At 48.2% G+C, this 27,749-nt stretch overlaps 3 protein-coding genes across 5 annotated transcripts; all 3 read left to right on the forward strand.

The window, feature by feature from the left end:
• The first annotated feature begins 6,798 nt into the window (after nucleotides 1-6,798).
• Nucleotides 6,799-13,363, forward strand: PSME3 (proteasome (prosome, macropain) activator subunit 3 (PA28 gamma; Ki)). 2 transcript variants are annotated; one of them, XM_008571906.1, is made up of 11 exons: nucleotides 6,799-7,308; nucleotides 8,012-8,044; nucleotides 8,167-8,229; nucleotides 8,426-8,530; nucleotides 9,459-9,507; nucleotides 10,063-10,175; nucleotides 10,369-10,437; nucleotides 10,575-10,642; nucleotides 10,742-10,796; nucleotides 10,905-10,991; nucleotides 11,598-13,363. In XM_008571906.1, the coding sequence occupies exons 1-11, from the start codon at nucleotides 7,267-7,269 to the stop codon at nucleotides 11,676-11,678; spliced, it is 765 nt and encodes a 254-aa protein (XP_008570128.1). In that variant the 5' UTR covers nucleotides 6,799-7,266; the 3' UTR covers nucleotides 11,679-13,363. The 2 variants fall into 2 exon arrangements, with proteins under 2 accessions (XP_008570128.1, XP_008570129.1); XM_008571907.1 differs by lacking the exon at nucleotides 6,799-7,308 and adding an exon at nucleotides 7,835-7,909.
• A 969-nt stretch (nucleotides 13,364-14,332) lies between these two features.
• Nucleotides 14,333-20,589, forward strand: AOC2 (amine oxidase, copper containing 2 (retina-specific)). The gene is made up of 4 exons (XM_008571908.1): nucleotides 14,333-16,842; nucleotides 18,927-19,212; nucleotides 19,455-19,584; nucleotides 19,920-20,589. Exons 1-4 carry the CDS (start codon nucleotides 15,255-15,257, stop codon nucleotides 20,190-20,192), a joined length of 2,277 nt encoding a protein of 758 aa, XP_008570130.1. The 5' UTR covers nucleotides 14,333-15,254; the 3' UTR covers nucleotides 20,193-20,589.
• Nucleotides 20,590-21,092: 503 nt separating this feature from the next.
• Nucleotides 21,093-27,532, forward strand: LOC103589858 (membrane primary amine oxidase). Of its 2 annotated transcripts, none has more exons than XM_008571909.1 (4): nucleotides 21,093-22,837; nucleotides 24,221-24,506; nucleotides 24,960-25,089; nucleotides 25,820-27,532. In XM_008571909.1, the coding sequence occupies exons 1-4, from the start codon at nucleotides 21,238-21,240 to the stop codon at nucleotides 26,093-26,095; spliced, it is 2,292 nt and encodes a 763-aa protein (XP_008570131.1). In that variant the 5' UTR covers nucleotides 21,093-21,237; the 3' UTR covers nucleotides 26,096-27,532. The 2 variants fall into 2 exon arrangements, with proteins under 2 accessions (XP_008570131.1, XP_008570132.1); XM_008571910.1 differs by lacking the exon at nucleotides 21,093-22,837 and adding an exon at nucleotides 23,858-23,925.
• Nucleotides 27,533-27,749: the final 217 nt, after the last annotated feature.

Genomic DNA, 27,749 nt, shown 5'->3' on the forward strand with positions numbered 1-27,749 from the left:
GCTCTCCCCCCCCCCGGCGCGGCCCCCGCCCCTCGCTCAGCCAGTGAGCGGGAACCGGTCATCTGTACGTGGGATCCGAACCCTCGGGCGGGAGCGCCGCCGCGCTTCCCAAGCGGCGCACTATTCAGTGCGCCACCAGGCCGGCCCTTTTTTTTTTTTTAAAGATGACCGGTAAGGGGATCTTAACCCTTGATTTGGTGTTGTCAGCACCACGCTCACCCAGTGAGCAACCGGCCATCCCTATGTGGGATCCGAACCCACGGCCTTGGTGTTATCAGCACCACACTCTCCCAAGTGAGCCACGGGCCGGCCCAGTTATTTCCACTTGCAGAAGAGACTTTCCTATTATTTTAAATATATGTGGTCCTTCTATAACTGGTACTGGATGTGATATGTGGAACTAGATTTTCTTCTGGTATTGCTAACTAGTTAGTCTTTACAGTCCTTCTTTCTCTTAGATCTTTCAGCATGACACACCCTCTAGAGGGGGTGAGTGGAATCACACCCAAAGAATTCTCACCTAGGCCTTGTGTGGCTGGTTCCTAATCCTATATTTCTTCCTGCTTGGCTGCCACTAACACCATCTCAGAAAGATGTAGAGAAGTAACAGGTTTCTAGAGAGGTAGGGCATATAGAGGTTACAACTGAGGGCTTGGGAATATAGACTGCCTGGGTTCAAAACCTCTCTTTGCCATTCGCCAACCGTGTGACCTTGAGCAAGCTATTCAACTGCTCTGTGCCTTGTTTTCTCATTTACAAAATGAGAATAATAGTATACAAGTATATGTCACATAGAGTAATGTGATGATTAAATGAACTAACACTTGTGAAGCATAGAGAGCAATGTCTGGCACACAGTGCCCTGCCACTTGGGAAGTAAATGATAGTGTATATAGAGCTTGAGCGATTGTGAATAATCAACACACCCTTGATTCAGCAAATATTTATTGAGGACTTACTGTGTGTCAGTCACTATTCTAGGTCTTGAAGGACACACTGATGAACTGCTCTAATAGTTTATATTTGAGAAAAGAGAATTTGACAATAAGCACGTAAACAAGTGAGTAATATAATTTCAGATGATGGTAAGTGTTATGGGTTGAAGTGCATCCCCCCAAAAGATGAAGTCCTAACCCCCAGTACCTGTGAATGTGACCTCACTTGGAAATAGGGTCCTCGCAGATGATCAAGTTAATGAGGTCATTAGTGTGGACACTAATCCAATATGACTGTTGTCCTTATAAAAAGGGGCAATTTGGATACAGAGACAGACACATACAGAGGGAAGATGATGTGAAGAGACACATGGTCATCTCCAAGCCAAGGAATACCTGAGGCTACTGGAAGCTAAGAGAGATCTAAAACAGATTCTTCCCTAGCGCCTTCAGAGAGTATGGTCCTGCTGACACCTTAATTTTGGACTTCTGGCCTCCAGAACTGAGACATATTTCTCTTGTTCTAAGCCACCCAGCTTGTGGTACTTTACTGCAGCAGCCCTAGCTAATGTAGTAGGAATGATGAAAATAAAAGAGGATAAGTGGGGGCAAGGGTGGGTGGAGCTACTTCAATTGGGGGATTCAATTGGGGCTTCTTTATCTGGGAAACCACTGAGGGCAATAAGTAGGGAAAAGACATGATCTAGCTGACTTAAAAAAAAGAACTATTTACTAAAGAATAAAATACATAGGTAAAAGGATACAAATCATATGTGTACAGCTCAATGAATTTTCACAAAATGAACACACCAGTGTGACCAGTACTCAATTCCCCTTCTCCATGCCCCCTTCTAGTTGATATCCACTTCAAGGGTAAAGAATAGCTTCAATTCTAACACCATAGATTAGTTTAGACTGTTTTTGAAATTCATGTAAAAGGAATCATATATTATGTACTCTTTTGTTTCTGGTTTATTTCACTTAAAATTATGGTCATGAGAATCATCCCTCTTATTTGTGTAGTTTTAGTTCATCCATTCTCGATACTTTGTAGTATTCCATTGTATGACTATTGTAAAATTTAGTTATCTAGGGCTGGCCCGGTGGCGCACTCGGTAGAGTGCGGCGGCGCTCCCGCCGAGGGTTTGGATCCCATATAGAGACCAGTCCGCTCACTGGTTGAGCGTGGTGCGGGCGCGACACTGAGGGTTGCAATCCCGTTACCGGTCACGAAAAAAGACAAAAAGGAAAAAAAAAAATTTAGTTATCTATCCTACTGTTGAGGGGCATTTGGGTAGTTTCCAATTGGGGCTATTGTGAATAATGCTGCTATGAGCATTCTTGTTCATGTCTTTTGGTGAAAATATTTGTGCATTTCTATTGGGTATATCCCTAGAGTTGATATTTCTGGGTCACAGATATACACACATACACACCTACATTCAGCTTGAGTAGATATAGCCATATCTGTGGTTGACATATTAAAAGATAATTTTTAATATGTCAACCACAGATAATTTTGGGTGGTGAGTGAAGAATAGAATGTGGTAGTGGGAGGTGGTGGCAGGAGTGGAAACGGAGAGACCAGACAGGAGCCTACTGTGATAGTCCCTAGCAAAGGATGACAGTGGCTTTGACTAGGATAACAAGTGAAGAGATGGAGAAAAACATACTTACACAGGATACATTATATAGGTAAAGCTGATGGGATCTGCTGATGGACTGAATGTGAGGAGGTGGGGGAAAGAGAGGAATCAAAGTTGACTGTTAGGTTTTTGGTTTGAACTACTAGGTTGACAGTTATGTCAGTTACTGAGATGGGAAATTAACAGGTATGTGGAGAGAATCGGGAATTCTGGTCTGGCGATGTTAAGTTTGAGATGCCTATTAGGTATCCAAGCAGAGTCATCAAATAGACAATTGGAGTTCATTGAAGATGTTAGGAATGGAGATTTAAATTTGGGGCCATCAGCATACAGATGGTATTTAAAGGTAGGACCTCTTAGAGAGAAAGTGTAAGCAGAGAAGAATAAGGGACATAAGACTGAGTCCTGAGGCTGGGAAGAGGACGGGAGAGGGAGATTAAGGAGAGGTTGGTTAACAGATACAAAAATCACAGCTAGATAGGGAAAATAAACTCTAGCAGTCTACTGTAGTGCTAGGCATCTATAATTAACCATAATTTATTGTATGTTCTCAAATGGCTAGAAAAGAGAAATTCAAATGCTCTCATCACAAAGAAATGAAAAATTTTTTCGATGACAAATATGCTAATTACCCTGATTTGATCATCACACATTGTATACATGTATTGAAATAAGCCTCTGTACTCCATACATATGTACAATCAATTCAAAAATTAATTAAAAGAAAAAAGTCTGAGTTCTGGATCATGCCATCATTAAGAAGTAGAGCAGAGGGGGAAGAGTCAGCAAAGGAAATGGAGAACTCGACATTGAGGTTAGAGAAAAATCACAAAAGGTTGCCATACGTGTTTTAAGAAGGGGAGCAGTTAGTGTGTTGAGTACCACTGAAAGGTTCAGGTAAGATGAAGAGAGGTGACCACTGGTGTTGTCAACATAAATGTCACCGGTAACCTAACAAGAACTCTCTCAGTGAGAAAGTGGGGTTAGAAAGCCTGATTAGAGGGCTGGCCCCGTGGCTCACTCGGAGAGTGCGGTGCTGGTAGCGCAGAGGCCGCGGGTTCGGATCCTATATCACGGTGGCCGGTGCGCTCACTGGCTGAGCGTGGTGCATGCCAAGGTGTTGTCTCCCCTTACCGGTTAGAAAAAAAAAAGCCTGATTAGAGTGGACTGGAGTAAATGGAGATGAGGAAGTAGAGTAAGAGACAATTCTTTCAAGAAGTCTTGCCATGAAGAAGAGCACAGAAAGGGATTGATAGCTAGGGAGGAACCTGGCTTCAAGGGAGGGTTTTTCTCAAGATGGGAAATATTTGGTCATATTTGGAAATGATCTAGTAGAAAAGGATGTGATATAAGAAAAAGAGGAGGTAATCACTGAAGCACAAACCTTAAGAAAGGGAAAGGGGATGTGATCCAATGCACAGAAGGAAGAGTTGGGTTTTGATGGGAACAGGGATGTTTCCTTCAATGAAAGAAGAGGAAAGGCAGAAAGTACTTGCAGGTTGGTAGGTTTGGTGATGAGATAAGGAAGTTCTCATCTGCTTCTGTTTCTCAATGAAGAATGAGCCAAGACCATAAATTGGAGGGGGGAGGGAAGGAATACTGCAGGTTCGGGGAGATGAAAAAGTATAACAGTCATTTACAGTGTGGGAGATTAAACTTATCAGGCGTATGTGTAGCAGGAGCTCAGGCGGTGTTGTGCACCCATTTTGAGATTTGTGGATATGAATTTAAAGTGAGACCAGTCATGAGTGATCACATGTAATTTATACGCACACATAAATGAATAGTGCTTGTTAAATATAATGGTACCCTTCAATTGTTCACAGACTAAATGAGTGGAGTATTACATAAAACATTTGGATAGGAGAAGAGGAAGGGAAATAAAGAATGTGTATCTGTCTTCTTACAATTTATTTGAATGAGACAAAACATAATTATTTGAGAACAAAGCCATATTTCAACAAGCACAAACATATTAAGTTTTCAGGTTGAAGTTATAAATTCTGAAAGAAATGCAAAATAATGGCATACTTAAAATAAGATGAAGTTGGGCCGGCCCGGTGGCGCACTGGAGAGTGCACCGCTTGGGAGTGTGGTGGCGCTCCCGCCGAGGGTTCGGATCCCATGTGGAGACCGGTTCCCGCTCACTGGCTGAGCGCAGTGCGGCGCAACACCGAGGGTTGCGATCCCATTGCCGGTCAGTAAAAAAGACAAAAAAATAAATTAATTAATAAAAAAATAAGATGAAGTTAATTTGGGAAAGAAATCCTGAAGTTAAGCTTCAAATCAATCTCGAAAGTTACTAGGGACATGTGTTAACAGAAAGCAGAGGTAAAAGGAGAAAACTATTAGATGTTAATGAGCAAGATGGGTTGTATGGGTTATTTTGCATGCAGCCTTAAATAAGTAGAAAAGGACTTTAAGCTTGAAACCAGGAATGATAATAATTAGAATAGCTTAAAGAGTAACTTCTTCATGCTAAATGCTAACAACAGATCACTTATCAGACAATGGCTACTATTTTTCTAGTGCCAGCCTTGTGTCTAGGCACCCTGCTAGTTGTTTTACATATAATATTTCTAATATTCACAACCCTCCAAAATTACAAGTTATTATTAGTAATTATTAAAATTCCATTTTATGGATGAGGGAATTGAGACTCAGCATTTCAGTAACTTGCCCAGGATTCCAGTGAGTAAGGAGCTTAAGTGCGAACTCAAGTCAGGTCTCTCAGATTCCAAAGGCCATAGTCAGTCTTCTATGCTGTACTTCATTTAACTGTGTATCCCCCCATCACCCTAGTACTTAGTACAGAGGCCAGCCCAGGATAAATGTTTAGCAGCAAAAGTGATCTCAAAATTTGACGAACTGCCTTTGCACTTAATTCAAATTGTCTCCTAACAACCCTCCCCACCCCCATTCCCAGCTCACTAGTCTTTCACTTTCTTCAACACAATAATCTCTATCCTTCCCTAGAACATTTGCCTAAGCTTCACTCATACCTTTGAAGGCTCTTCTCATTCTTCCCAAGTTCTATCCTTTAGATCTCAGCTTAATTGTCACTTCATCAGAGGGCTTTCTTGGCCATTCTATCTAAAATAGACCCCTAGAATTCTCTATAACAGCCATTTGTTTCCTAACATTTTTCAAAATTTACAATTACGCTGTCAGTTTACTTTCTGATGTCTTTCCATTATTAAGCCCCATGAGACCACAGGCCTTGAATCTTGTTTACCTTTGATTTCCTAGAGCTGTGTTCAATACAGGAGCCACTAGTCACATGTAGCTATTGAATACTGTGGATGTAGCACCTCCTAAATGAGATGTGCAGTTAAGTGTAAAATACACACCAGATATTTGAAGACTTGGTTTTAGAAAAGAATGTATAGTATTTCAATATTTTTATATTGATTACATGTTGAAATATTTAGATAAATTGGGTTAAATATATGGATAAAATTAATTTTACCTGTTTCTTTTACCTTTTTAATGTGGCTAGTAGATTTTAACCAACATATGTGATCATATATATATATATATTTTTTTAAAGATGACCGGTAAGGGGATCTTAACCTTTGACTTGGTGTTGTCAGCACCACGTTCTCCCAAGTGAGCTAACCGGCCATCCCTATGTAGTGATCCGAATCCGTGGCCTTGGTGTTATCAGCACCGCACTCTCCCAAGTGAGCCACCACGGGTCGGCCCTTGTGATCACATATTTTAAGGCTCTGGGACAGTGCTACTCCAGAGTCTAGCACAGTGCCGTGGCCCATTTTATTAAATGAAATACCTGATGTTAATAGATATACCGAATGAATGGGTGAATGAAGCGATACAGTCTCAGGCTTCCATTAGGAAAACGGATACATCATTGTCCTAGAAGCCAGGAGACCTATGTTCTAGTCCAGGATTTATCGGAAGCACTGTAGCCTTGGACAAGCCCTACCTTATTCTGGGCATCAGTCTGCCCATTAGGTAGTTACCTCTGAGGTCTGGGAGTTTATGAGAATTAGTGGCAGAGAAACGTACCAAAGAACCACGGTGCAACGGAACTTGTCTTCTGTTTGGCTCTAGCCTAAACAGATGAGGTTCGTCCGACTGGAGGAGGCAGCGGGAAATGCAAACTAGAACCCCGAACCCAGCGCCGGTCCACCGGCTTCCTCCGGCCGACGTCACTGGGGCGCGACGGTGTCGTCCTCCCGGTGGCAATGGTTCAGGTCCCTTCAGTAAAGGCGAGTTCCGGACTGACGGACGTTCAGACAATTCCCGAGTCTCCGGGAGGTTCAGTTCTCAGTAAGCCACCCCCGCCACTCCCGCTTTTGCTTCACCCCTACCCGGCATAAGAGCTCAGGTGACAAAGCCCCTCTGCGGGAGCGTCCGGAGCAGAGCCTCAAGGCGGCTGCGCAGGGCACGCGCGCATGTCCGCAGGAGCGCCCGCGATTGGCTGTGACGTATTTCCGTCGTGAGCGGCGAAAGCCGGGAGGGCGAGCGGAGAGAGTGAGCAGGCGGCAGGCGGCGGGCGGCAGGCGGGCGGCACGGAGGGAGGGAGCGAGCGAGCAGTGAGTGTACCGGCGAGGGCGGCCCGGTCCCCAGGGCAGCCGGGATTCCTCAGGTCCCTCTGGCCCCCTCCCCGGAGTCCGCAGCGTCTCCGGTCTCCAGCGGAGCGGACACGGCCCGGCCTGGCCATGGCCTCGTTGCTGAAGGTGGATCAGGAAGTGAAGCTCAAGGTAGCGACACTGGTCCAGGCCTTCTTACCCCTCGTTTCAATCCTCCAATAGCCTGACCAGCTTTCCACTCCCCAAGGCGTCTTTGTCTCCCTGGGGACACCAGCTCTGAGCTTCCGTTCTGCTCAGCCCAGCCCCCCACTCATGGAGGCGGCATTGAGGGAGAGGATAATATAGGGTGGTTTTCTGCACCGCGTCTGATGATGGAGAGCCCCGGGGAGATCTCAGCGGACACGTGTTGGATTCAGTGCTGTAGGCCAGTGACAGCTGGAAGTCCCCCAGCTCAGCAACGCCCCCACCCCGGACGCTACAGCTGCCCCTGCCCTTGGCGATTGGCCTGCCTCGTGTCATTGGGTCGACACGTTTGTGAGCTCACATTCCCTCACCTACCTGTCTTTTGTCTGCTTATCAAATTCAGACAGCCGAAGGGAGGGAGGGACGGAGGGAGGGAGGGAGGGAGGGAGGGAACGGGGAGAGGAGAGAGGAGACAGGCGAGTGCTGCCCTCAAGTCCCACTTCCCTCTCCTGAGATGGAGAAATGGATCCTCAAAAAAATAAAGTATTTGCAGTCTGGGGGTCTCTCAGCTTCTCATTACAATTACAAGGTGAGGGAAAGACAGCTGGATTCGAGGTTCCCCGTCTTGCCCTTACTTCTGTTGCCAAGTACTGAATTGCTCTTACTGAAGTGCTCTCTTTGTTAATTGTAGGTTGATTCTTTCAGGGAGCGGATCACCAGTGAGGTGAGTGAAATAAATAGAAAAATGAGTGTTAGTTGTAGTTGGGAGTTTCCCAAAGAGGAGATAGCTGTACAGAGAAACCCTCCCACAGTTTTTAATTCAGCTGCATTTTTCCTCATCTTTAGGCAGAAGACTTGGTGGCAAATTTTTTCCCAAAGAAGTTGTTAGAACTTGATAGTTTTTTGAAGGTGAGAGACCTTTTTTACCTTAAATTCCCCAGTTTTGGGGGCCACTTGTCTTTCTGTCAAACGGAACAAATTGTGTGTTGATTCTATTTTGTTTTGTATGGTAAAGCACTCTCATTTCTTGCCCTTCAAATGAAATAATTCTTTGTTCAGCTTGAAAAAGGACTAATGTTGTTTTGGGGTGGGCATTTTCTTTCAGGAGCCAATCCTAAACATTCATGACCTAACTCAGATCCATTCGGACATGAATCTCCCAGTCCCTGACCCCATTCTTCTCACCAATAGCCATGATGGACTGGATGGTGTAAGTGTCCTATATTTACCTTTATGTTCTTAAGAATGGGTTTTCTGTCCTCTATTTCCTGGTAAGGTTTAACATGTACAGAGGGGACAGTGGGATTTGGATCTAGGAACTAGGTTTCTAAATCTTAGACACATGATGACTCCAATATACTCCTTCAGAGCCTGCTTTTCATCTACTACATGAAGTGAATATGCTAATCTTATGTCTCGGTGTTAGAATGAGTTTCAAATAGGATTAAACTAGTTACAGTTTCTCTCAGATTACCTGATTTTCCCCACGGCTCTGAACAAGACTTCTCTTACCTTAGTTTCAATGTCTTGAGTCTTGTTATGGGACGAGACGTTCTTCTTGATATATAACTGCAGTCCCTGTCTTTACTGAGCATCTTTTGCACCTAGTTCTTTTCAGTCATGTGTCCACATTGTATTGTAGCACTGATGACTCTGTATTGTTCTTCGTTTGCATTACTGTCCCATTGATAGAACTTGCATATCTGGAAGGAAGAACTGTCTTGATCATTTTTGTGTCCCCAGCACCTAACATTGTTCCTGGTACATGACAGGTGCTAAATACATGTTTGTTGATTGAATATTGTATTATTTTGTGGAACCAGCAGATTGGTATATTTCCTTAATTATTCTCACCCTACCTTGATTGGTTCCTTTTTCCTATTTTATATAGTATCCTCTCTTCTCTCTCGGTTGCTTACCGTATTATATTTCTTGAAAGGTTGGACTTCTTAACTAGAGTGTAAGTTGTTTTGTGGCCAGAACCTTTTCTTAAAGCCTACATGTACTTAGGAAATTGTGCAGAAATTGATAAGACAACCTATGGCATCAAGGAAGGGATTAAACTTGCTTGAAGGGTGTCTTATGATGGGGATGTGGGTCTTAAAAGCAGGCTGATTCCTGCTTCTTTGTATCCTTAGCCCACTTATAAGAAGCGAAGGTTGGATGAGTGTGAAGAGGCCTTCCAAGGTAAGAGCCACACCTGTACCGCCTTACCTCACCCCACCCCCTGAGCTGCAGCCCTGAGAAGATGGATTTGGTGTTCTCCTGGCCAGGAAGCAAGATCTGATTTTATTTCTCAGAGTCAGCATTCCCAAGTCTTCCAAACATGGTCATTATTTAGTGCTCTGAACCTAGTTTTCTAATAAACAGAGAAGATTTGGCTTAGTGTGGACGCCAAGGGAGAGAGATTGGAGGTAGAGATTACCCATCTCAGATTTTTCACAGAAGTCCCTGTTCCATGTTATTTTTGCCTCTTCAGTAATAGTTGTCAATACATTAAATCTTTAAGGTGTATATTTATTTTAATGTCTTTATTCTTAAGACTTTTGACATATTTTAGATGCTCATCTATTGATCCATGCGTCCTCTCTTTTTGATTCTGATAGTGGTGTCATGGTAGGATTGTGACACATGAAAGGCAGAGGCCATAGCATCTCATGGGTCTAGTGAAGAAGAAAGAAAGGTGGGGGATGCTGTGGCCTTCCCCCCACCCCAATCATTTGACTTTCACGTCCTTGCCAGGAACCAAGGTGTTTGTGATGCCCAATGGGATGCTAAAAAGCAACCAGCAGCTGGTGGACATTATTGAGAAAGTGAAACCTGAGATCCGGCTGCTGATCGAGAAATGTAACACGGTGAGGCATGTGAGGCAACAAATAGCCCCACATGAAAAGTGACAGATGAGGGACTGGAGGCATGGGGTGGTGTGGGGGTTGACAGACTAGGTATCTTGACTGCTGTGTGTCTGGCTTCAGACCCCAGCAGCATGAATTGAGTACTTCAAGGCCAGGGTCCTCATACATGTGTTTTGGTCCACTCACCCTCCAGGTCAAAATGTGGGTACAACTCCTAATTCCCAGGATAGAAGATGGGAACAACTTTGGGGTGTCCATTCAGGTAATGTGTTTGCATTACAAACTGGATAGAAAAGTTTAAAGGTACTCTCATTTTGCCTGCTTTGTCTGTTTTCCCTTTCTCTTTGGGCTGTTGTGGTGTGACATGGAAGTGCTTTTGACTCACCTGGGTTTTTTCAGGAGGAGACAGTTGCAGAACTAAGAACTGTTGAGAGTGAAGCCGCATCTTATCTGGACCAGATTTCTAGGTAGGGCTGCTTGGTCTTGGCCCAAGAATTGGGGGTTAATGAGGTGGTGGGCACGATCCAGGGTCTCCTGCAGCTTCCTTCTCTTCTCTCTTCTTCCAGATATTATATTACAAGAGCCAAATTGGTTTCTAAAATAGCTAAATATCCCCATGTGGTAAGTAAGGGCTTTGTGGCCTGAGGCTGGAGGTGGCAGAATAGGGAAAGAGCTGTCTGTAGACAGTTGGGCCTTGGGGACTAGCCTTTTCCTCTGTCCTTCCTTCAGGAGGACTATCGGCGCACGGTGACAGAGATTGATGAGAAAGAATACATCAGCCTTCGGCTCATTATATCAGAGCTGAGGAATCAATATGTGAGTAACCTTGATCCTTGCCCACAGTTGACTGGCTTCTCTTAGTTCTGTTGATAAGGTTTTTTAAATTCTCTGGGGATCGAGGTGGAGGTTAGAGGTAAAATTCTGCTCATCAACCAAGTGTTGAGAGCCATGAAATCATTGAGGGTGTCTAGCTGGGTATGTGCCTTCTTTCTGCCTGGGTGGAGGGTGTGCAACATAGTAGAATGGTTAAGATATGGGTGTCAGAGTCAGGCAGATTTAGATTTGGAACTAAGCTCTTCTTGTAATCTGTGACTTTGAGCAGGTTGTTCAAGCCTAAGGATAGAGTATCTGCTGTACAAAAGCTAGTTTTTAAAAATAAGTGAGGTGACACATTAAAGAACTAAGTGCAACTTTCAGTATGCTAAGTGCTCAATACATGTTAGTTGTTAGTAGACACTTGAGGCCTCGGAAATACCCAGTTATACCCAGTTCTGAGGCATAAAAGAGGTAGTGCAGCCGCCCTGAATGCTGGGTTCAAGTGAGTGAGATTGAGATTGTGCAAATGATTGCTTGAGGATTTGTGGGGGTGTCTCGTTTTCTTGGTGAGGTAGATGTGTGACTTTCTGATCCCTCTCCTTCCAGGTCACTCTACATGACATGATCCTGAAAAATATCGAAAAGATCAAACGGCCCCGGAGCAGCAATGCAGAGACACTGTACTGAGGCCAGGGCCAGGGCCAAGGGACTCTGTGAGTCTGGCTCAAGACCGACATTGCCTTGGTTTGTTACATGACTATCGTGATGGGGAAACTGGCTGGAAATAGTAATCATGCCTCTCTGTTTTTAGTTAGAGTCTAATGAAACTCTCATCTAGTTCTGTGACGTGTTTACCTCTTTTTTCAGGCCTCAGGAACTCTTCTCTTTCCTTCCCAAATACCCCACATCCAACCTGTCCTAATTTCTGGAGAACTCCAGGTTTGTGTGTGCAGGATGTTGGCACAAGAATGCTTGTGTTTTCTCTCCCCCTCTCTCCTTCCTGTGTCTTGGGCTTTGTGTTTTCTTCCTTTTGATAATTAGTTGGTTAGAAGCTAAGGGAACTGGAAGGAAAGTGGTAGGTGTTTTTTAGGGACTGGGGTGGTGGAGGGGACCAGCTCCTCTCTTCCTGATGTAAAGTTAGTGTCTCTTGCCTCTGTGGGACATTGGATCCTCCCCGCCACAGTTGCCCTGGTGAGGACTTAGGGTTTCCCATCTACATACATCCCACTTTGAACTTGATCATGACAAGAAGCACCTTAGGCCTTCAACTGAGTCCCTAACTCCTTCAGATGTTTTTACAAGTGGGGTTTTCACATACACGTGTGTATGTTCATGTACACACAGACATACACACACACCCTTTCCTACTCTGTTACCTAACATACTCTCCCCCTCCACGATTCCTGTCACACACCTACCTTTCAGGAGGCGATAGTTGTCTTAGTCATCCACCCAAGACAAAAGTGCTGGGCCCATCCTCCCTTCTGATATTGTAGCTTCTTGGTGCCCAAGGTGAGTTGGAGGAGAACCAAGAGATGAGAAGCAGAGGGACTGAGGAAGGCCTCTCCCTCTGTGACACACATTCTTTTCAGCATTATTGCAAAGGCTCGTCCTTTGACTCCTGCTTGGTTTTTCCCAGGCCAGTTATAAATTGGGGTGGGAGTGTCTGCCACTGTGAGGTCCACATGCTACTGCTCCTGTTGGGCTTTCCCTTCGGGAAATATTTCTCTTATTTATAGTATTGTGCTTCCAGGGAAAGCAGTCATTTCTGTGTATGTGTGTGTGTGTGTGTGCGTGCACGCACGCATGCACACATTTGTGTGTATGTGGAAATACACTGGGCGGGTCAAAACCATAGAAGAGTTGCCTCTTATCTCTTGAATCTTCCAGAGGTATCACTTATTGTTACAACTTTTGTGTTTACTCTCATCAGCCCCCAGCTTTTTTATTCTACCACTACTGGAGAGTCGATATCTGCAGTCAGACTGCCAGTGACTCTCGGTGTCTCTTTCTGACTTTTATTCTTCCCTGTCTCGGTCTTCCAACCCCCAATCATATTTCCACCCAGAATGCTCATTTTTACTCCCAATATTCTATAGAGGAGTCAGGATGCTATCTTCCCATGAATAATACTCAGTAACAAACCAATTGCATTTTAGTTGGGCAATGCCCCTACCCACCCTCCAGATCCTTTCCAGCTAAAACCCGACCCTCCTCCCACCATGTGTTTCTCAGTTTCCTTTTTTGTTTGTTGAATTTTTCCACTGCCCTTCCACGTCACCCTAACACCCGTGGATCGTAATGTAAAATTCTTTTACCTTGTCAAGAAATTATTAAAAATACAGGTACTTTGACCTCTTTCTAAAACTGCAGACCCTGGTGCAATGCTCTGGTGGATAGGGACGTACTCAGCGTGCATGCGCATTTGTACACCCACCTCCATAGACACTTCTACCCACCCTGTTTGTGTCCTTATGCCAGCTGATCTGCCTCTTTTCTCTGGGGTAGTGGAAAAAGTGAGGCTTATGCCTACCAAGAGACAAGGGCGGGTCCTTCATTTGTGTTCAGTCTGAATTATGCAAAAATTAGCTCTTCCCTAACCTAAGATGCCTTCTGTCCCTACCTTCACAAGATCCCAGTTCCTCTTTTCCCCGGTGATACCAATGAACTGCCAGTAGAGGCTGCTATAGTTCCATGCAGGAGAATGACCTGGTTCAGGGCGTACTCTACTTAGCTATTTTCTTTACTTTATTTACACTAATTCTCTCTGAGTAATATCTTAAATTTTTTGAGGAGACCCCGGGTCTTGGTTTTCAAATTACTTGGAGGGCTGCCTCCAAGGGATGCTATCTCCCTTCAAAATAAAGTTTCCTCAACTTCTGCCTTGCAAGAAGCCTTCTGGTTACCAATGATCCCCTCATTGTCTCTGCAGAAGGAGTTTTAAGGTCTTGAACAGTGGAGGAATATCTGCTCTGTTGTTTCAGAGATCAGTACCAATAGTAGCAATTTTTTGTTTTTTTGGTTTTTTTTAAAAGATGACCAGTGAGATCTTAACCCTTGACTTGGTGTTGTCAGCACCATGCTCTCCCAAGTGGGCCAACCGCCCATCCCTATGTAGGGATCCGAACCCGTGGCCTTGGTGTTATCAGCACCACACTCTCCCAAGTGAGCCATGGGCCAGCCCTAATAGTAGCAATTTTTGAATGCCTACACTCTGTCAGGCTGTTAAGCAGTTGACATACATGATCCCATTTAGTTTTCATAAATCTGTAAGGTGGGTTTTTTTGTTTTTGTTTTGGTGGCTAGTACAGGGATTGAACCTTGGAGCTTGGTGTTCTCAGCACCACACTCTCCCAAGTGAGCCATGGGCCAGCCCTAATAGTAGCAATTTTTGAATGCCTACACTCTGTCAGGCTGTTAAGCACTTGACATACATGATCCCATTTAGTTTTCATAAATCTGTAAGGTGGGTTTTTTTGTTTTTGTTTTGGTGGCTAGTACAGGGATTGAACCTTGGACCTTGGTGTTCTCAGCACCACACTCTAATCAACTGAGTTAACAGGCCAGCTCTTATAGGGTAGTTTTATCCCTTCTTTATTGGTGAGGACACTAAGACTCAGGGTAAGTATCTCCCCTAAGGTCACAAAGCTTAGAAAGCTGGGATTGATGTGCAAGTCTGACTGCTAGGCCCAGGCCCTCAACCACTCCTCCTTTCTGACTGACTAAATAGAAAAGGTTTGAGACCAAATCAAGGTCTTGGCATTAGGCCAAAGGCAGAACTCAGTGCTTACTGTCGAACCAGGCAGTGGAAGTGGGAGCGATTGGGGTACAGTGCCTACTAAGAGGTGGAAAAATGGATAGTTAAGTGCCTGCATGTAGCGTGCAGGACTTGATTGGGCTTCTGAGGTTTGTTTCTTCCTCAGACTCATTCTGGGTAGAAGGTAGAATTTAGTGTTGTTAATTCTAGTGCTATCTCATCTGGTCTAAATGATGGAAATCAGTAGTTACAATTGACTGCTACCAAGAGGAGTTCAGAGGCGCAAGAGAGAGGCTATTCATGTGGCAGCTGTGCTTTGAGCCAAGCCACAGAACAGAAAATTGGAGCAGAATTTAAAAAATTAAGGTCAGAAATTTCCTGTTCAGCCCACAGGGTGGAGTTTTCTCCATTCCTATCCATCCTAGTGAATATAAACCCTGACTTGATGTTGGTAACTGGAAGGAGCGGCATAGGTAGGGTTCTGATTTTAGCTCTCAGCATCCACCATGAATCTCAAGGTAGTCCTGGTATTTCTGGCACTGTCCCTCATTACCATCTTTACCCTGGCCTATGTCTTGCTGACCAGCCAGGGTGGTTCCAGCCAGCCTCCCCACTGCCCCTCTGTATCCCACAGTGCCCAGCCCTGGCCACACCCTGGCCAGAGCCAGCTGTTTGCAGACCTGAGCCGAGAGGAGCTGACGGCTGTGATGAGCTTTCTGACCCAGCGGCTGGGGCCAGGCCTGGTGGATGCAGCCCAGGCCCGCCCTTCGGACAACTGTGTCTTCTCAGTGGAGCTGCAGCTGCCGCCCAAGGCTGCAGCCCTGGCCCACCTGGACAGTGGGGGCCCCCCACCTGCCCGGGAGGCACTGGCCATCGTTGTCTTTGGTGGACAATCCCAGCCCAACATTAGTGAGCTGGTGGTGGGGCCATTGCCTCACCCCTCCTACGTGCGGGATGTGACTGTGGAGCGCCATGGGGGCCCCCTGCCCTATCACCAACGTCCCCTACTGAAAACTGAGTTTGCCCAGATGTGGAGGCATTTGAAAGAGGTGGAGCTACCCAAGGCACCCGTCTTCCTGGCTTCCGTCTTCAACTACAACGGCTCCACTTTGACATTTCTGCATGCCTCCCCTAGTGGCTTGCGCTCAGGGGACCGAGCTACCTGGATAGGCCTCTACCATAACATCTCAGGTGTCGGTATTTTTCTTCACCCTGTGGGACTGGAGCTACTGCTGGACCACAGGGCTTTGGACCCTGCACGCTGGGCTGTCCAGCAGGTCTTCTATCTTGGGCACTATTATGCAGACTTGAGCCAATTGGAATGGGAGTTTAAGTCTGGCTGGCTGGAAGTGGTTAGAGTCCCTCTACCCCTACCAAATGGGGCTTCATCTCTGAGGTCCCGGATCTCCCCAGGTCCTCTTCCCCCTCTTCAGTTCTCACCTCAGGGTTCCCAATTCAGTGTACAAGGGAACCTGGTGGTATCCTCTCTCTGGACGTTTACCTTTGGCCACGGGGTGTTCAGTGGCATGAGGATTTTTGATATTCGGTTCAAGGGTGAGCGAGTGGCCTATGAAGTCAGTGTCCAGGAGTGTCTGTCTGTCTATGGTGCCGATTCACCCAAGACAATGGCGATCCGATATTTGGATAGCAGCTATGGACTTGGCAGTAACAGCCGAGGCTTGGTGCGGGGAGTGGATTGCCCCTATCAAGCCACAATGGTGGACATCCACATATTAGTGGGCACAGGGGCAGTTCGGCTGCTCCCAGGGGCTGTGTGTGTATTTGAGGAAGCCCAGGGACTACCCCTTCGAAGGCACCACAATTACATTGAGAGTCATTTCTATGGTGGCTTGGCCAGCTCAGCTCTTGTAGTCAGGTCTGTGTCATCTGTGGGCAACTATGACTACATTTGGGACTTCGTGTTGCACCCAAATGGGGCACTTGAAGGGCGGGTCCATGCCACGGGCTATATCAACACAGCTTTCCTGAGTGGGGGAGAGGAGAGCCTCCTCTTTGGGAACCGCGTGGGGGAACGAGTGCTGGGGGCAGTGCACACGCACGCCTTCCACTTCAAGCTGGACCTGGATGTGGCAGGTGAGTGCTGAGGGGCTGAGGATCAAGGGTTGGGGGTGGGCTGGAGGGAAGGGCACTCCCCAGATGAAGCTGATCTCAGAGGCAGGAGCATGGATTTCCAGCACCACAATTATTATGGCAACAGGGAACAGGGACTATTGGATTGTATTCAACTGCAGTCAGTCTGATACTGGGCTACTGCGTATCTGGCAAAAGGTGAAAAGGGTTCCTCTGCCCCCCCGCCCCTAGTTCCTCTGACTTGCTGCAATTGTGAAACTAGTTTTAATGTAATGGCTGTGTTTGACTGACTGCCCTAGCCTTGAGTGATACTGTGGGTGGGTGAATTGGCATTGTCTGTGGTTAATGGGGCTGGAATTGGGGCACTTTGCTTCTTCCTAACTTAATTATGAGGGTCAATGTGGGTGGGGACGGCAGGGGCCTGAGCAGAGGGAGGAAGCAGTCTAAGGGTTCTCAGGGTAGAGGTGTACCTGGGGCATGGGAACGGAGGAGTACCATATCTGAGGGCCACTCCACAGATAGTGCCTCTGTCCTCATGGGGAGAGCCATTCAATTCCTGTCATCACAATGGACTCTCCATGAACATGGCAGGTATGCGCTAGGCTTGCTGCAAGTGGGGAAAGGAATTTCTCAAGTAGGGCTTAAAGCACAAAGAAGACTTGCTGCTCCTGACAGATTCTGTCAAGGACAGAAAGTGAACTTTAAAATCACAGACTTTTAGACCCAGAAAGAAAATTAGAAATTTACCAGACCCTCTCCATGTTACAGTTGGGGAAAGTAAGGAGGATTGGGGGAGGGAGATGGGACAGGAAATGACTGCCCAAGTACAGTACAATGTAACTAAGCATACTTCTAGTGAAACATTTTCTTATCTTCTTGAGTATAAAGACATGGCATATGTGTTGTGAATGTGCATGCACATGTGTCCCTGTACATATGTACTTGTGTTTACAGTAGAGGTGTAGGGGAGGGAGAACTAAGAAAACAGCGTGACTGAAATGATCATATGATTAACTAGATTACTCGTTGACGTATTTGGACTACAGCTATCTTCCGTTGGACGTTTCTCTTCAGTATGCTTAGCATTAAAGAGCTTGGTTTTGGGAAGTAACATCAAGTAACACTTATTGGATCCCTAGCGTGCGCTGCACAGGCTGTGGGGCCAGAGAGGCTGTCAGACTGTCAGTGCCCAGGATGATGACTGACCAGCAGAGGCACTAGCTTCAGTGGAATACCTCCCTGTGCCAGGTGCCTTCATATAGGTCACATTTAAAGGAACTAACAGGACCTGCAGAAAGAAAGTGTATGACCAAGTGCTGAGTAGGGTGATGCAGGTTATGGATGCAATAGAATTCCAAGGAGCTCAATTTAAATATATAACTGCTTGCTTTCCAAAGACTGAACGTACTCCCTCCCTTGTTGAGATATAAAGCAGTCTCAATTCCAACAGTTTAGCGAAGATCTAAATAAAAGAAAGAAAGCAAAGTCTCAGAGCTGTGAGAAGTATGTAAGGGACCATGGAAGGGGATTGGGTTTTTTCAGTTAGACAGACATCATTATTCAAGACAAGTATCATTAACCCTTTCACAGTTACAAGAATGTTACCAGTCAATTGCATGTTCTTTTCCATTTATTGAGCACAGCTATAGAACAGCTTTAATTATGCCCAGTGTAGAGACTGAGAAAGTGAGAATCAGAGAAGCAAATTGGTCCAGGGTCTAGGGTGGGCCAGTGCTAATAGAACTTTCTGCAGTGATAAAAATGTTCTATATCTATGCTGTAGCTTTATGCAGTAGCCACTGGCCATATGTGGCTGCTGAGCACTTTAATGTGGCTAGTGTGACTGAGGAACTGAATTTTTAATTTAAATAGCCACATGTGACTGGTGGTTACCCTCCTGGAAAGGACAAGTTAGAAGACGATGGGGGAGTGTGAGGGGGCGGGAGGTGGATAGCACTCACCCTGACCTGGCTTCCAGCTCACCACTGCCTTTTGTCAGGCCAGTGCAATGGGCATCATGGGGAAGACAAGAGACCTGTCTGAGTGATCTGGTGTGGAACTCCTCTCTGTTCCCCTCACCCTGGCAGGACTGAAAAATTGGGTGGTAGCTGAAGATGTGGTGTTTAAACCTGTGGCAGCCCCCTGGAGTCCGGAACACCAGCTGCAGCGCCCACAGCTGACCCGGCAGGTCCTGGAAAAGGAGGACCTGGCAGCTTTTCCCTTGGGAAGCCCCCTTCCCCGCTACCTTTACCTGGCTAGCAACCAGACTAATGCCTGGGGTCACCAGCGTGGGTACCGAATCCAGATCCACAGCCCCATCGGCATACACATGCCTCTGGAAAGTGACATGGAGAGGGCCCTCAGCTGGGGGAGGTGAGAAGGGCCCTGGGCAGTGGCTGGCAGGGAAGGACATGCCCCCTCCCCCATCCCAGCCCTCAGAGACTCCAACTTAACTACCCATAGTTTGCCATTCATCCCTGTAATTCCCCTCAGATCCAAGTGGTGGGTTGGAGGTGGGAAGTGGTCTCACACACAATCTGATCCAAAGGACTTCTGGGCCAGTAAAGGTGCTTGGCATTTTCTGACACGGTCTTCCTACAACAATTCATGGTCAGATACCAGCTCGTGGTGACCCAGAGGAAGGAGGAGGAGTCTCAGAGCAGCAGCATCTATTACCAGAGAGACATCTGGACACCCACTATGGCCTTTGCTGACTTCATCAACAATGAAACCCTCTTAGGAGAGGTTGGTAGCCCTAGGGACAGACTCCTCTATGCCTGGCATCTTGGCTGCCCAGCCTCTGGCCATGGGTTGGAGGGAATGGTACGTTTCTACTTCTCAGATTCAGGGGCTAAAGAGTTCTCTGATGACCAGCGTGGGTCATTCCTTGTGGGGTGAGATTAGCCCTGGAACATTGGCCTAACCCACAGGTGCTTGCATGGGTCACTACATGTGTTGTGTACACACAAGGCTGGGCAGAGGTTGAAGCCAGGCTGAAGCTGGAGGTTCAGAATTGTAGCTGTAGGGTGGTTCTTTGGGTCTTGGCTCCAAAGTCCTCCAGTTCCTCTCTCTTCCTGCAGGATCTGGTGGCTTGGGTTACAGCCAGCTTCCTGCACATTCCCCATGCTGAGGATATCCCCAACACAGTGACTCTGGGGAACAGAGTTGGCTTCTTGCTCCGACCCTATAACTTCTTTGATGAGGACCCGTCCATCTTCTCTCCTGGCAGCGTCTACTTTGAGAGGGGCCAGGATGCTGGGCTCTGCAGTGTCAACCCTGTGGCCTGCATCCCCCACCTAGCAGCCTGTGTCCCGGACTTGCCCCCTTTCTCTTACCAAGGCTTCCAGCCCTGAGGGTGTGGTGGGACATATTGGGGGTTGGGGGACTGAGACCCATGCCTCTTCCTCTCTACTCCCACTCCTTGTTCCCTGTGTTTTTATCACACCTGTTCCTTGGAGTTGCACCGTGTCAATGTTCCTTAAGGAACAGCCTCTTCCCACACTTAAATCCCCACAAATCGCCATATATTCCTTTGGCTAATTCTTATTATCTGTTCATTTTTTAAATGATAAACTTATTAAAGTGATTTTAAAATATTCAAGCAAAAACACCACAAATCCTACCACTCTGATGTTCATATTATACCAGATATTTATGCATGTGCATTCAAAAGGAAGAGTAGATAGAATTTTATAAAATAGATGTTATGTGTAATTTATAATAAAAAGTATTACAAGAATTTTACTTGAATTCTTTTTTACTTTTTAAGTACCAGAGTCGTCTGGAGAATTTTAAGGACTCTGGCCAAAGAAATTAGCAATGGAGGAGAGAGGACAAGGGGCCTAGACCTGGCCAAGGAATGCTGCTTGGGAAGCTGAAGGGGCTGGGGTGGGGGTTTCCTTGAAAGGGGAATGATAGTTCCAAGTTACAGAAAAGAGAATATCTGTCCCTGGGAAGGTGGGGGTGCACAGGAAGCTGGGCTGAGGGGCGTGAGGGGCTGCTCTGCCCAGACCAGCTCCGTGCAGTGGTGCACTTCCACACTCAGGCTGGCCAGCTGTATTATCTGGATATTTTCCTTCCTCCCCCTTCCCCCAACCCCAGCTGTCCTCAGCTCCAACCCTGACCTAGAGCACAGAGTCTGATTTGGGTCCTGGAGGACAAAGCCATGTAAGGTCTGTGGAAATCGTTGCTGCCCTGCTCAGACCCGCCCCCCAACCCGGCCCGCCCCTCCCCCCTCCCTCAGCCTCCCTGGTGTCCTTCCCACCCTCAGCCCTAGGTTTCTGACAGCCCAGAACCTCAGCTTGAGTCTGGGACACCCAATCCAGGAGCCTCTCTCCTGCTGGCCTGGGAATATACAACTCCACTCCGGTTGAATCCTCTGTTCCCCTTCACGGGACAATGAACCAGAAGACCACCCTGGTGCTCCTGGCTCTGGCTGTCATCACCATCTTTGCCTTGGTTTGTGTCCTGCTTGCTAGTAGGAGTGGAGACGGGGGTGAACCCAGCCAGCATCCCCACTGCCCCTCTGTATCCCACAGTGCCCAGCCCTGGCCACACCCTGGCCAGAGCCAGCTGTTTGCAGACCTGAGCCGAGAGGAGCTGACGGCTGTGATGAGCTTTCTGACCCAGCGGCTGGGGCCAGGCCTGGTGGATGCAGCCCAGGCCCGCCCTTCGGACAACTGTGTCTTCTCAGTGGAGCTGCAGCTGCCCCCCAAAGCTGCAGCCCTGGCCCACCTGGACAGTGGGGCCCCCCCACCTGCCCGGGAAGCACTAGCCATCGTCTTCTTTGGTGGACAACCCCAGCCCAACGTGAGTGAGCTGGTGGTGGGGCCATTGCCTCACCCCTCCTACTTGCGGGATGTGACTGTGAAGAGACATGGGGGCCCCCTGCCCTATCACCGACGCCCTGTGCTGGCCCGAGAATACCAGGACATAGACAAGATGATCTTCGACAGAGAGCTGCCACAGGCTGCTGGCCTTCTCCACCACTGTTGCTTCTATAAACGCCAGGAACAGAACCTGGTGACAGTGACCACAGCTCCCCGTGGTCTGCAATCAGGGGACCGGGCCACCTGGTTTGGCCTCTACTACAACATCTCAGGGGCTGGGTTTTACCTGCACCCCACGGGGTTGGAGCTGCTAGTAGACCACAAGGCCCTGGATGCTGCCCACTGGACCATCCAGAAGGTATTCTATCAAGGCCGGTACTATGAGAGTCTGGCCCAACTGGAGGACCAGTTTGAGGCTGGCCTGGTGAATGTGGTACTGATCCCAAAAAATGGCACAGGTGGGTCCTGGTCCCTGAAGTCCCAGGTGCCTCCAGGTCCGGCTCCCCCTCTGCAGTACCATCCCCAGGGCCCCCGCTTCAGCATCCAGGGGAGTCGAGTGGCCTCCTCATTGTGGACTTTCTCCTTTGGCCTGGGAGCTTACAGTGGCCTGAGAATCTTTGATATCCGCTTCCAGGGAGAACGCTTGGTGTATGAGCTCAGCCTCCAAGAGGCCTCAGCCATCTATGGTGGAAATTCCCCAGCAGCAATGCTGACCCGCTATTTGGATGGTAGCTTTGGCATGGGCAAGTACTCCACGCCCCTGACCCGAGGGGTGGACTGCCCCTACCTTGCCACCTATGTGGACTGGCACTTCCTTCTGGAATCCCAGGCTCCCAAAACAATACGTGATGCCTTTTGTGTGTTTGAACAGAACCAGGGCCTCCCCCTGAGGCGACACCACTCGACTTTACACTCCCACTCTTATGGGGGACTTGCAGAGATGGTGCTGGTCGTCAGATCTATGTCCACCTTGCTTAACTATGACTATGTGTGGGATATGGTCTTCCACCCCAATGGGGCCATAGAAGTCAAGTACCATGCCACAGGCTACATCAGCACGGCATTCCTCTTTGGTGCTGCCCAAAGGTATGGGAACCAAGTTGGGGAGCACACGCTGGGCACAGTCCACACCCACAGTGCCCACTTCAAGGTGGATCTGGATATATCAGGTGAGAAATCCTGGTGGGGGCAAGGATTCTGAGAGAGGGGCTGAAGAGTTGTCTCCATTTGCTTTGGGTTTTATATAAGTTATCCAGAAAAGAAAGATTTGGATTTTCATGCTTCCCCTTTCTGCTGGATGGGAGAGAGTTGGCTGCTAAGTTTTATCTGGATCTTAGATCACTGGCTAGGGGCACAGCTGCCAGCCTCCCTCCATGTGACCTCAATAGAAAATCTTGGGAGATGGCTAAGCTCGGGGAGGAGGCAGGATCTAGTTTAACAGTTTCCATTGCCCTCATCCGCCCCTTGCACTTACATGGGCACCACTTCAGGGAAGCAGCCACTGGTGTTTCAGCCCATTTCTCTGTGTCTGGCCTGTGGTGCTGGTGTGTTAGGGGGTGTGTTGCAGTGTGTCACGTCCCCGGCATGTGCAGGCCAGTCACAGAACACCCCAGGCTGTACATTTCCTCGGGAGATGGATCCTCCCCCTCTGATTTTCCATCTCTCTCTTGGTACACTTAAGTGCAAGGGGTCGAATGGATCCTGTGGGGCATTCCAGTTAGTTCCTGTAGTTGGTGGTCACAGAGAGAACAATGGATACATGATGTCTTGGAGTCTCAGTCTTTGTCTTTTCACTTTCCTTCCCACATTGAGTTGATCGCTAGGGTTTTTTTTTTTTTCTCCAACCTCTGAAATATCTCAAAACCCTCTCTGGTCGCAAATGCCATCCTCCTGTAGGTGCCAGGCCTCTCTCTGCTGCCTTCACTCTTGTTGCTCTCAGATACAGGGTCCACGCTGTGCCCCAAGTACCCTCCCTCCCATGCCAGCCTCGGTTTCTCTGTCCCCTGCAGGATCCTGTCCACAGCAAGACCTCCAATGCCCTTCACAGTGCAGCTCCAAGCTGCTTTGCGGATTCTTCCCACGCTCAGTCTTAGCCACAGCAAATACTTCCTGCAATCCGCACGCATGCACATTACAGTCAGGCTTCTACTTCCTGCCTGACCTGTATTCCCTTAACCCTGAACATGCTGGGCTGTGCTCCTCTCACATTGCAGACCAGTCAGTGGTTTGCTGTCTGTGTCTCCATGACAGCAGGAGGGTAAGGGTGATGTTTCATTCATCTCTGTCCCCAGGGGCAAGCAGAGTGCCCCCCACTAATGAATGTTGAAAGGATGAATAAGTGAAATTGAATGAAATTCATGAGGAAATATTTCAATTTATAGGTCAACAGCTTTGGCTGAAGGATTGGGGATATTGTGGGGGGAGAGTGAAGGGAAGCGGGGAGCACACCCAGTTCTGAGTTGCTCTTTGCCCCACCTCGCCCCTGCAGCTGGGTGGCAGCAGAATCCAGAGGGTCCTGGGTGGTTGCATGACAGGCCCTCCTCCCTGAGCAGGACTGAAGAACTGGTTCTGGGCTGAGGACATGGCCATTGTCCCCATGTCTGTACCCTGGAGCCCTGAGCACCAGATACAGAGACTGAAGGTGACCCGGAAGCTGCTGGAGACGGAGGAACAGGCTGCCTTCCACCTGGGAGGTGCCACCCCTCGCTACCTGTACCTGGCCAGCAACCACAGCAACAAGTGGGGTCACCCACGGGGCTACCGCATCCAGAGGCTCAGTTTTGATGGGGACCCGCTGCCCCAGAACAGCTCCCTGGAGAGAGGTTTCAGCTGGGGGAGGTGAGTTGGGGGCTGGGAGAGGGGAGAGGGAAAGGAGTGCTGGAAGGACACCTAGAGATGCAGTCACAACTATATGCAAGGTAAGATCTCAGGAAGGATTTCCCAGTTATCAAAAGTCACCGTGGTGGGGCTGGCCAGTTCAGTCAGTTGGTTGGAGTGCAGCCTTGTTAACACCAAAAGTCACCGGGGTGGGCACATTGTCCCCTTGGAGGACTAAAGCCCAGGACTGAGAACTCTTTTCTGTTTTGGATGGTAGAGGGACCACGCAGTGAAATGGCAGGGGGATAAACAGGGAGATGTGACCCACCAGGGTGGCATGAGAGATTCAGCAGCACCCAGTTGCTGTGTTTAATGCAATAGGGAAGCTGAGGTCTGAGCACTCAGCTCCCTTCATCACAATCAGGCAGCAGGATGGGGTTAATGACCACGGAGGCCTGACCAGTGCCTCCCTAGGTACCAGCTGGCTGTGACCCAGAGGAAAGAGGAAGAACCCACTAGCTCCAGCATCTACAATCAAAATGACCCTTGGACCCCCACGGTGGCTTTCACTGACTTCATCAACAACGAGACCATTGCTGGAGAGGTCAGCTGACTGTAGAGGGCAGAGGGGGGAGGTGGGGACACACCTCACCTTCTCTTGGTGGGTGGGTTGGGGGGAGGTTCCTGAAAACCCTCTGCTTGCCCCAGGGGTGGAGCTGATTCTTGCCTTCTGCACTTTAGTGGGTCTGATCATTAGTCTTGAGGGGATCTTCCCAAGCTGGGGGTTGACATGCAGAAATGGGGTGAGGACCTGGGCCTGTCCTCCAGGCTCTAGAGCCCTCTAAATCCCAGCTTCATCGACTGAGTCCTTTCTAGGCCCCAGCACTCAAAGAGGGCTAGAAGTTACCAGAGAAGATCACATCTCCTGTATCTAACCATAAAAGGGTGAATTTTTCTCAGTGTTGGTCTGTTTCTGCCTCCCAAGCCCTAATCTCTCTTCATCCTTCTTCCCTCGGTTGCAGTTTGGGAACTCTCAGAGAGTTGGGGAGAGATGAGCTGACGTAGCCTGTGGGTGTCACCCTGTGGGGGTGGGTAGGCAAAGGTAATGTGCTGAGAAGTGTCGGAGATGGAGGGTGCAGGCCAGGCACAGCAAGGCAGGTGTTGCTCCCAGTATGAGACAGACTTCTGCTTTGACTTCTGGGCCAGTAGGAAAGAATGTTTAGCTGAAGATCCTTGGGCTGATGAGCTGAATCCTTACCTGCAAGGCCACTGTGGGAGGCAGGGCATGTTCTTAGCAAAGCCAGACCTCATGCTCCTCTCTTCTCCCCTGCTAGGACTTGGTGGCCTGGGTGACAGCTGGCTTTCTGCACATCCCACATGCCGAGGACATTCCCAACACGGTGACTGTGGGGAATGGTGTGGGCTTCTTCCTCCGACCCTACAACTTCTTTGATGAGGATCCCTCTTTCTACTCTGCTGACTCCATCTACTTCCAGGGGGACCAGGATGCTGGGGCCTGTGAGGTCAACTCCCTGGCTTGCCTGGCCCAGTCTGCTGCCTGTGCCCCTGACCTCCCTGCCTTCTCCCATGGGGGCTTTTCTCATAACTAGGTGGTGCCTGACATGGGGAATCTGGCCAGGAGCCCCAGAGCCAGGGGGGGACAGCAGCTGGGCCCTGGGCTGGCAGCCTGGCACCCTCTTCTCCTTCCTCACACCCCAGGGGAGACTCAGCTTTGCGGATCCCGGCCATGCTGCATTCCCATCCCAAAGAGGAGAGGAATGGTCCAACCAAGAGCCTAGAGTGGTGGCTCAGCTTTGCCCTAAATGTTTCCCTTTTTTTGTTTTCTGGCTCTCTGAAATCTTTTTAGGCCATCTTGGGACTCTGCAACAGGATAATTTCCCAGAGACCCCAGGGCAGGGTTCCTTTCAGGCCTGTACATCCTCAGTGAGCTGGAAGGGACCCTTCTGCCCACATTCCCTCTCATCCAAGTCCTTTCCTTCTTTCCTTCCTTCCTCTTGCCTACCGCCTCCTTCTCCTGTTCTTGCCTAGTCTTATATCTTGGGATTTTCCTCAAAGTCCTGAAGGGATGTCCCTCCATCCTAGCTCCTGGCCTCTGGTACCCCCCAACCCCCAGCTCTCATATCTCAACTTTGGTCTTGTCTCTTGGCCCTGCGCCTGTGGAAGTCTCAAAGATGTAGGGGGACACCTGCCTTAAGAGAACAGTTCCCGCATGTCCTCTTGTGTCTGTCACATATCGAGAGTAGGTGTCGCCCCCACGCCTGTCCTGTGGTAGGATGTGTGTGTTTCAGACAGTTCCCTTTGCCCATTCGTATCTGCCTGCCTTGCACTCTCTCGAGGAGGATGGTCATAGTGACAGCAGCAGCTGAAACTGGCACTTCTGGGGGCTCTGTGGGTGTAATGATCATGAAGAATGGTCATTTTGTGCCAGGACTGTGTGTGACCAGTGGCCTCTGTACTCTGCAACAACCAGTTCGGGAAGCTGGGCACCAAGGGTGAAAAGCAGGAAGCCCCAGCCCTTCAGCCACCAGGCCAGGGGCTGTCCAATCACATGCAGACATGCAAATGAGCCAGGCCTGGGGGGCGTGGCCTGGGGGCACCCCCTCCAGCTCCTCGCATCACTACTGTCCATCCTGGAGTCTTGGCTGGGGATGGATACAAAGAAATAGCAAGACATTGGAAACAACAGAAATGTCCTTCCCTAGGGGATGGGTTTTTTAGCTGTACAGCTAAAAAATAATTATATGTCTTTATATATTAAAATGAAATAATCTTCAAGTGAAAAAGGCAAGGTGCAAAAATGTGTATAGTGCACTTCCCATTTGTGTTTTAGGAAGGAGAAGAATATAAATACATATTTGCTTATATATGCATATTCAGAAGAAATGGGATTACCTCTGGGGAGGGGAAGCGGGAGGTTGGAGATCAGGGGATGGAAGGGACTTATCCCTGCATACCCTTTGTGCAGTTTGAATTTTGAACCATGCGACGGTATTACCTATTCAAAATAAATAATATGTAGGCCCAAACGAACTGACTTTTTCTTTACTGACATGTTTTTTAGGAACAGGTGGGTGGAGGGTGGAGGGTGAAGTGGGTTAAGGGATGGGCCCAGGGACTAAATTTTCTCAAATTCTTGAGACCCAGAGAAGTGGGTGTGGCCTCTAGTAACTCCTTTGCCTCTAGTAACTTTTTCTAGCTCACACATCTCTGAGGAAGTGTTAAATTCAATCAAGCTCTCTTTCT

The sequence above is a fragment of the Galeopterus variegatus genome, unplaced genomic scaffold, assembly GCF_000696425.1.
Source record: "Galeopterus variegatus unplaced genomic scaffold, G_variegatus-3.0.2 Scaffold733, whole genome shotgun sequence".
Classification (NCBI taxonomy): domain Eukaryota; kingdom Metazoa; phylum Chordata; class Mammalia; order Dermoptera; family Cynocephalidae; genus Galeopterus; species Galeopterus variegatus.

Excerpts from the sequence above, each read along its gene's own strand:
- PSME3 (XM_008571907.1), top strand. The coding sequence starts at position 7,835 with ATGGAGAAATGGATCCTCAAAAAAATAAAGTATTTGCAGTCTGGGGGT. Across the intron at positions 8,045-8,166 it reads GGGAGCGGATCACCAGTGAG|GCAGAAGACTTGGTGGCAAA; the intron begins GTGAGTGAAATA and ends CCTCATCTTTAG. Across the intron at positions 10,643-10,741 it reads TATCTGGACCAGATTTCTAG|ATATTATATTACAAGAGCCA; the intron begins GTAGGGCTGCTT and ends CTCTTCTTCCAG.
- AOC2 (XM_008571908.1), top strand. The coding sequence starts at position 15,255 with ATGAATCTCAAGGTAGTCCTGGTATTTCTGGCACTGTCCCTCATTACC. Across the intron at positions 16,843-18,926 it reads GCTGGACCTGGATGTGGCAG|GACTGAAAAATTGGGTGGTA; the intron begins GTGAGTGCTGAG and ends TCACCCTGGCAG. Across the intron at positions 19,213-19,454 it reads AGGGCCCTCAGCTGGGGGAG|ATACCAGCTCGTGGTGACCC; the intron begins GTGAGAAGGGCC and ends ATTCATGGTCAG.
- LOC103589858 (XM_008571909.1), top strand. The coding sequence starts at position 21,238 with ATGAACCAGAAGACCACCCTGGTGCTCCTGGCTCTGGCTGTCATCACC. Across the intron at positions 22,838-24,220 it reads GGTGGATCTGGATATATCAG|GACTGAAGAACTGGTTCTGG; the intron begins GTGAGAAATCCT and ends CTCCCTGAGCAG. Across the intron at positions 25,090-25,819 it reads ACGAGACCATTGCTGGAGAG|GACTTGGTGGCCTGGGTGAC; the intron begins GTCAGCTGACTG and ends CTCCCCTGCTAG.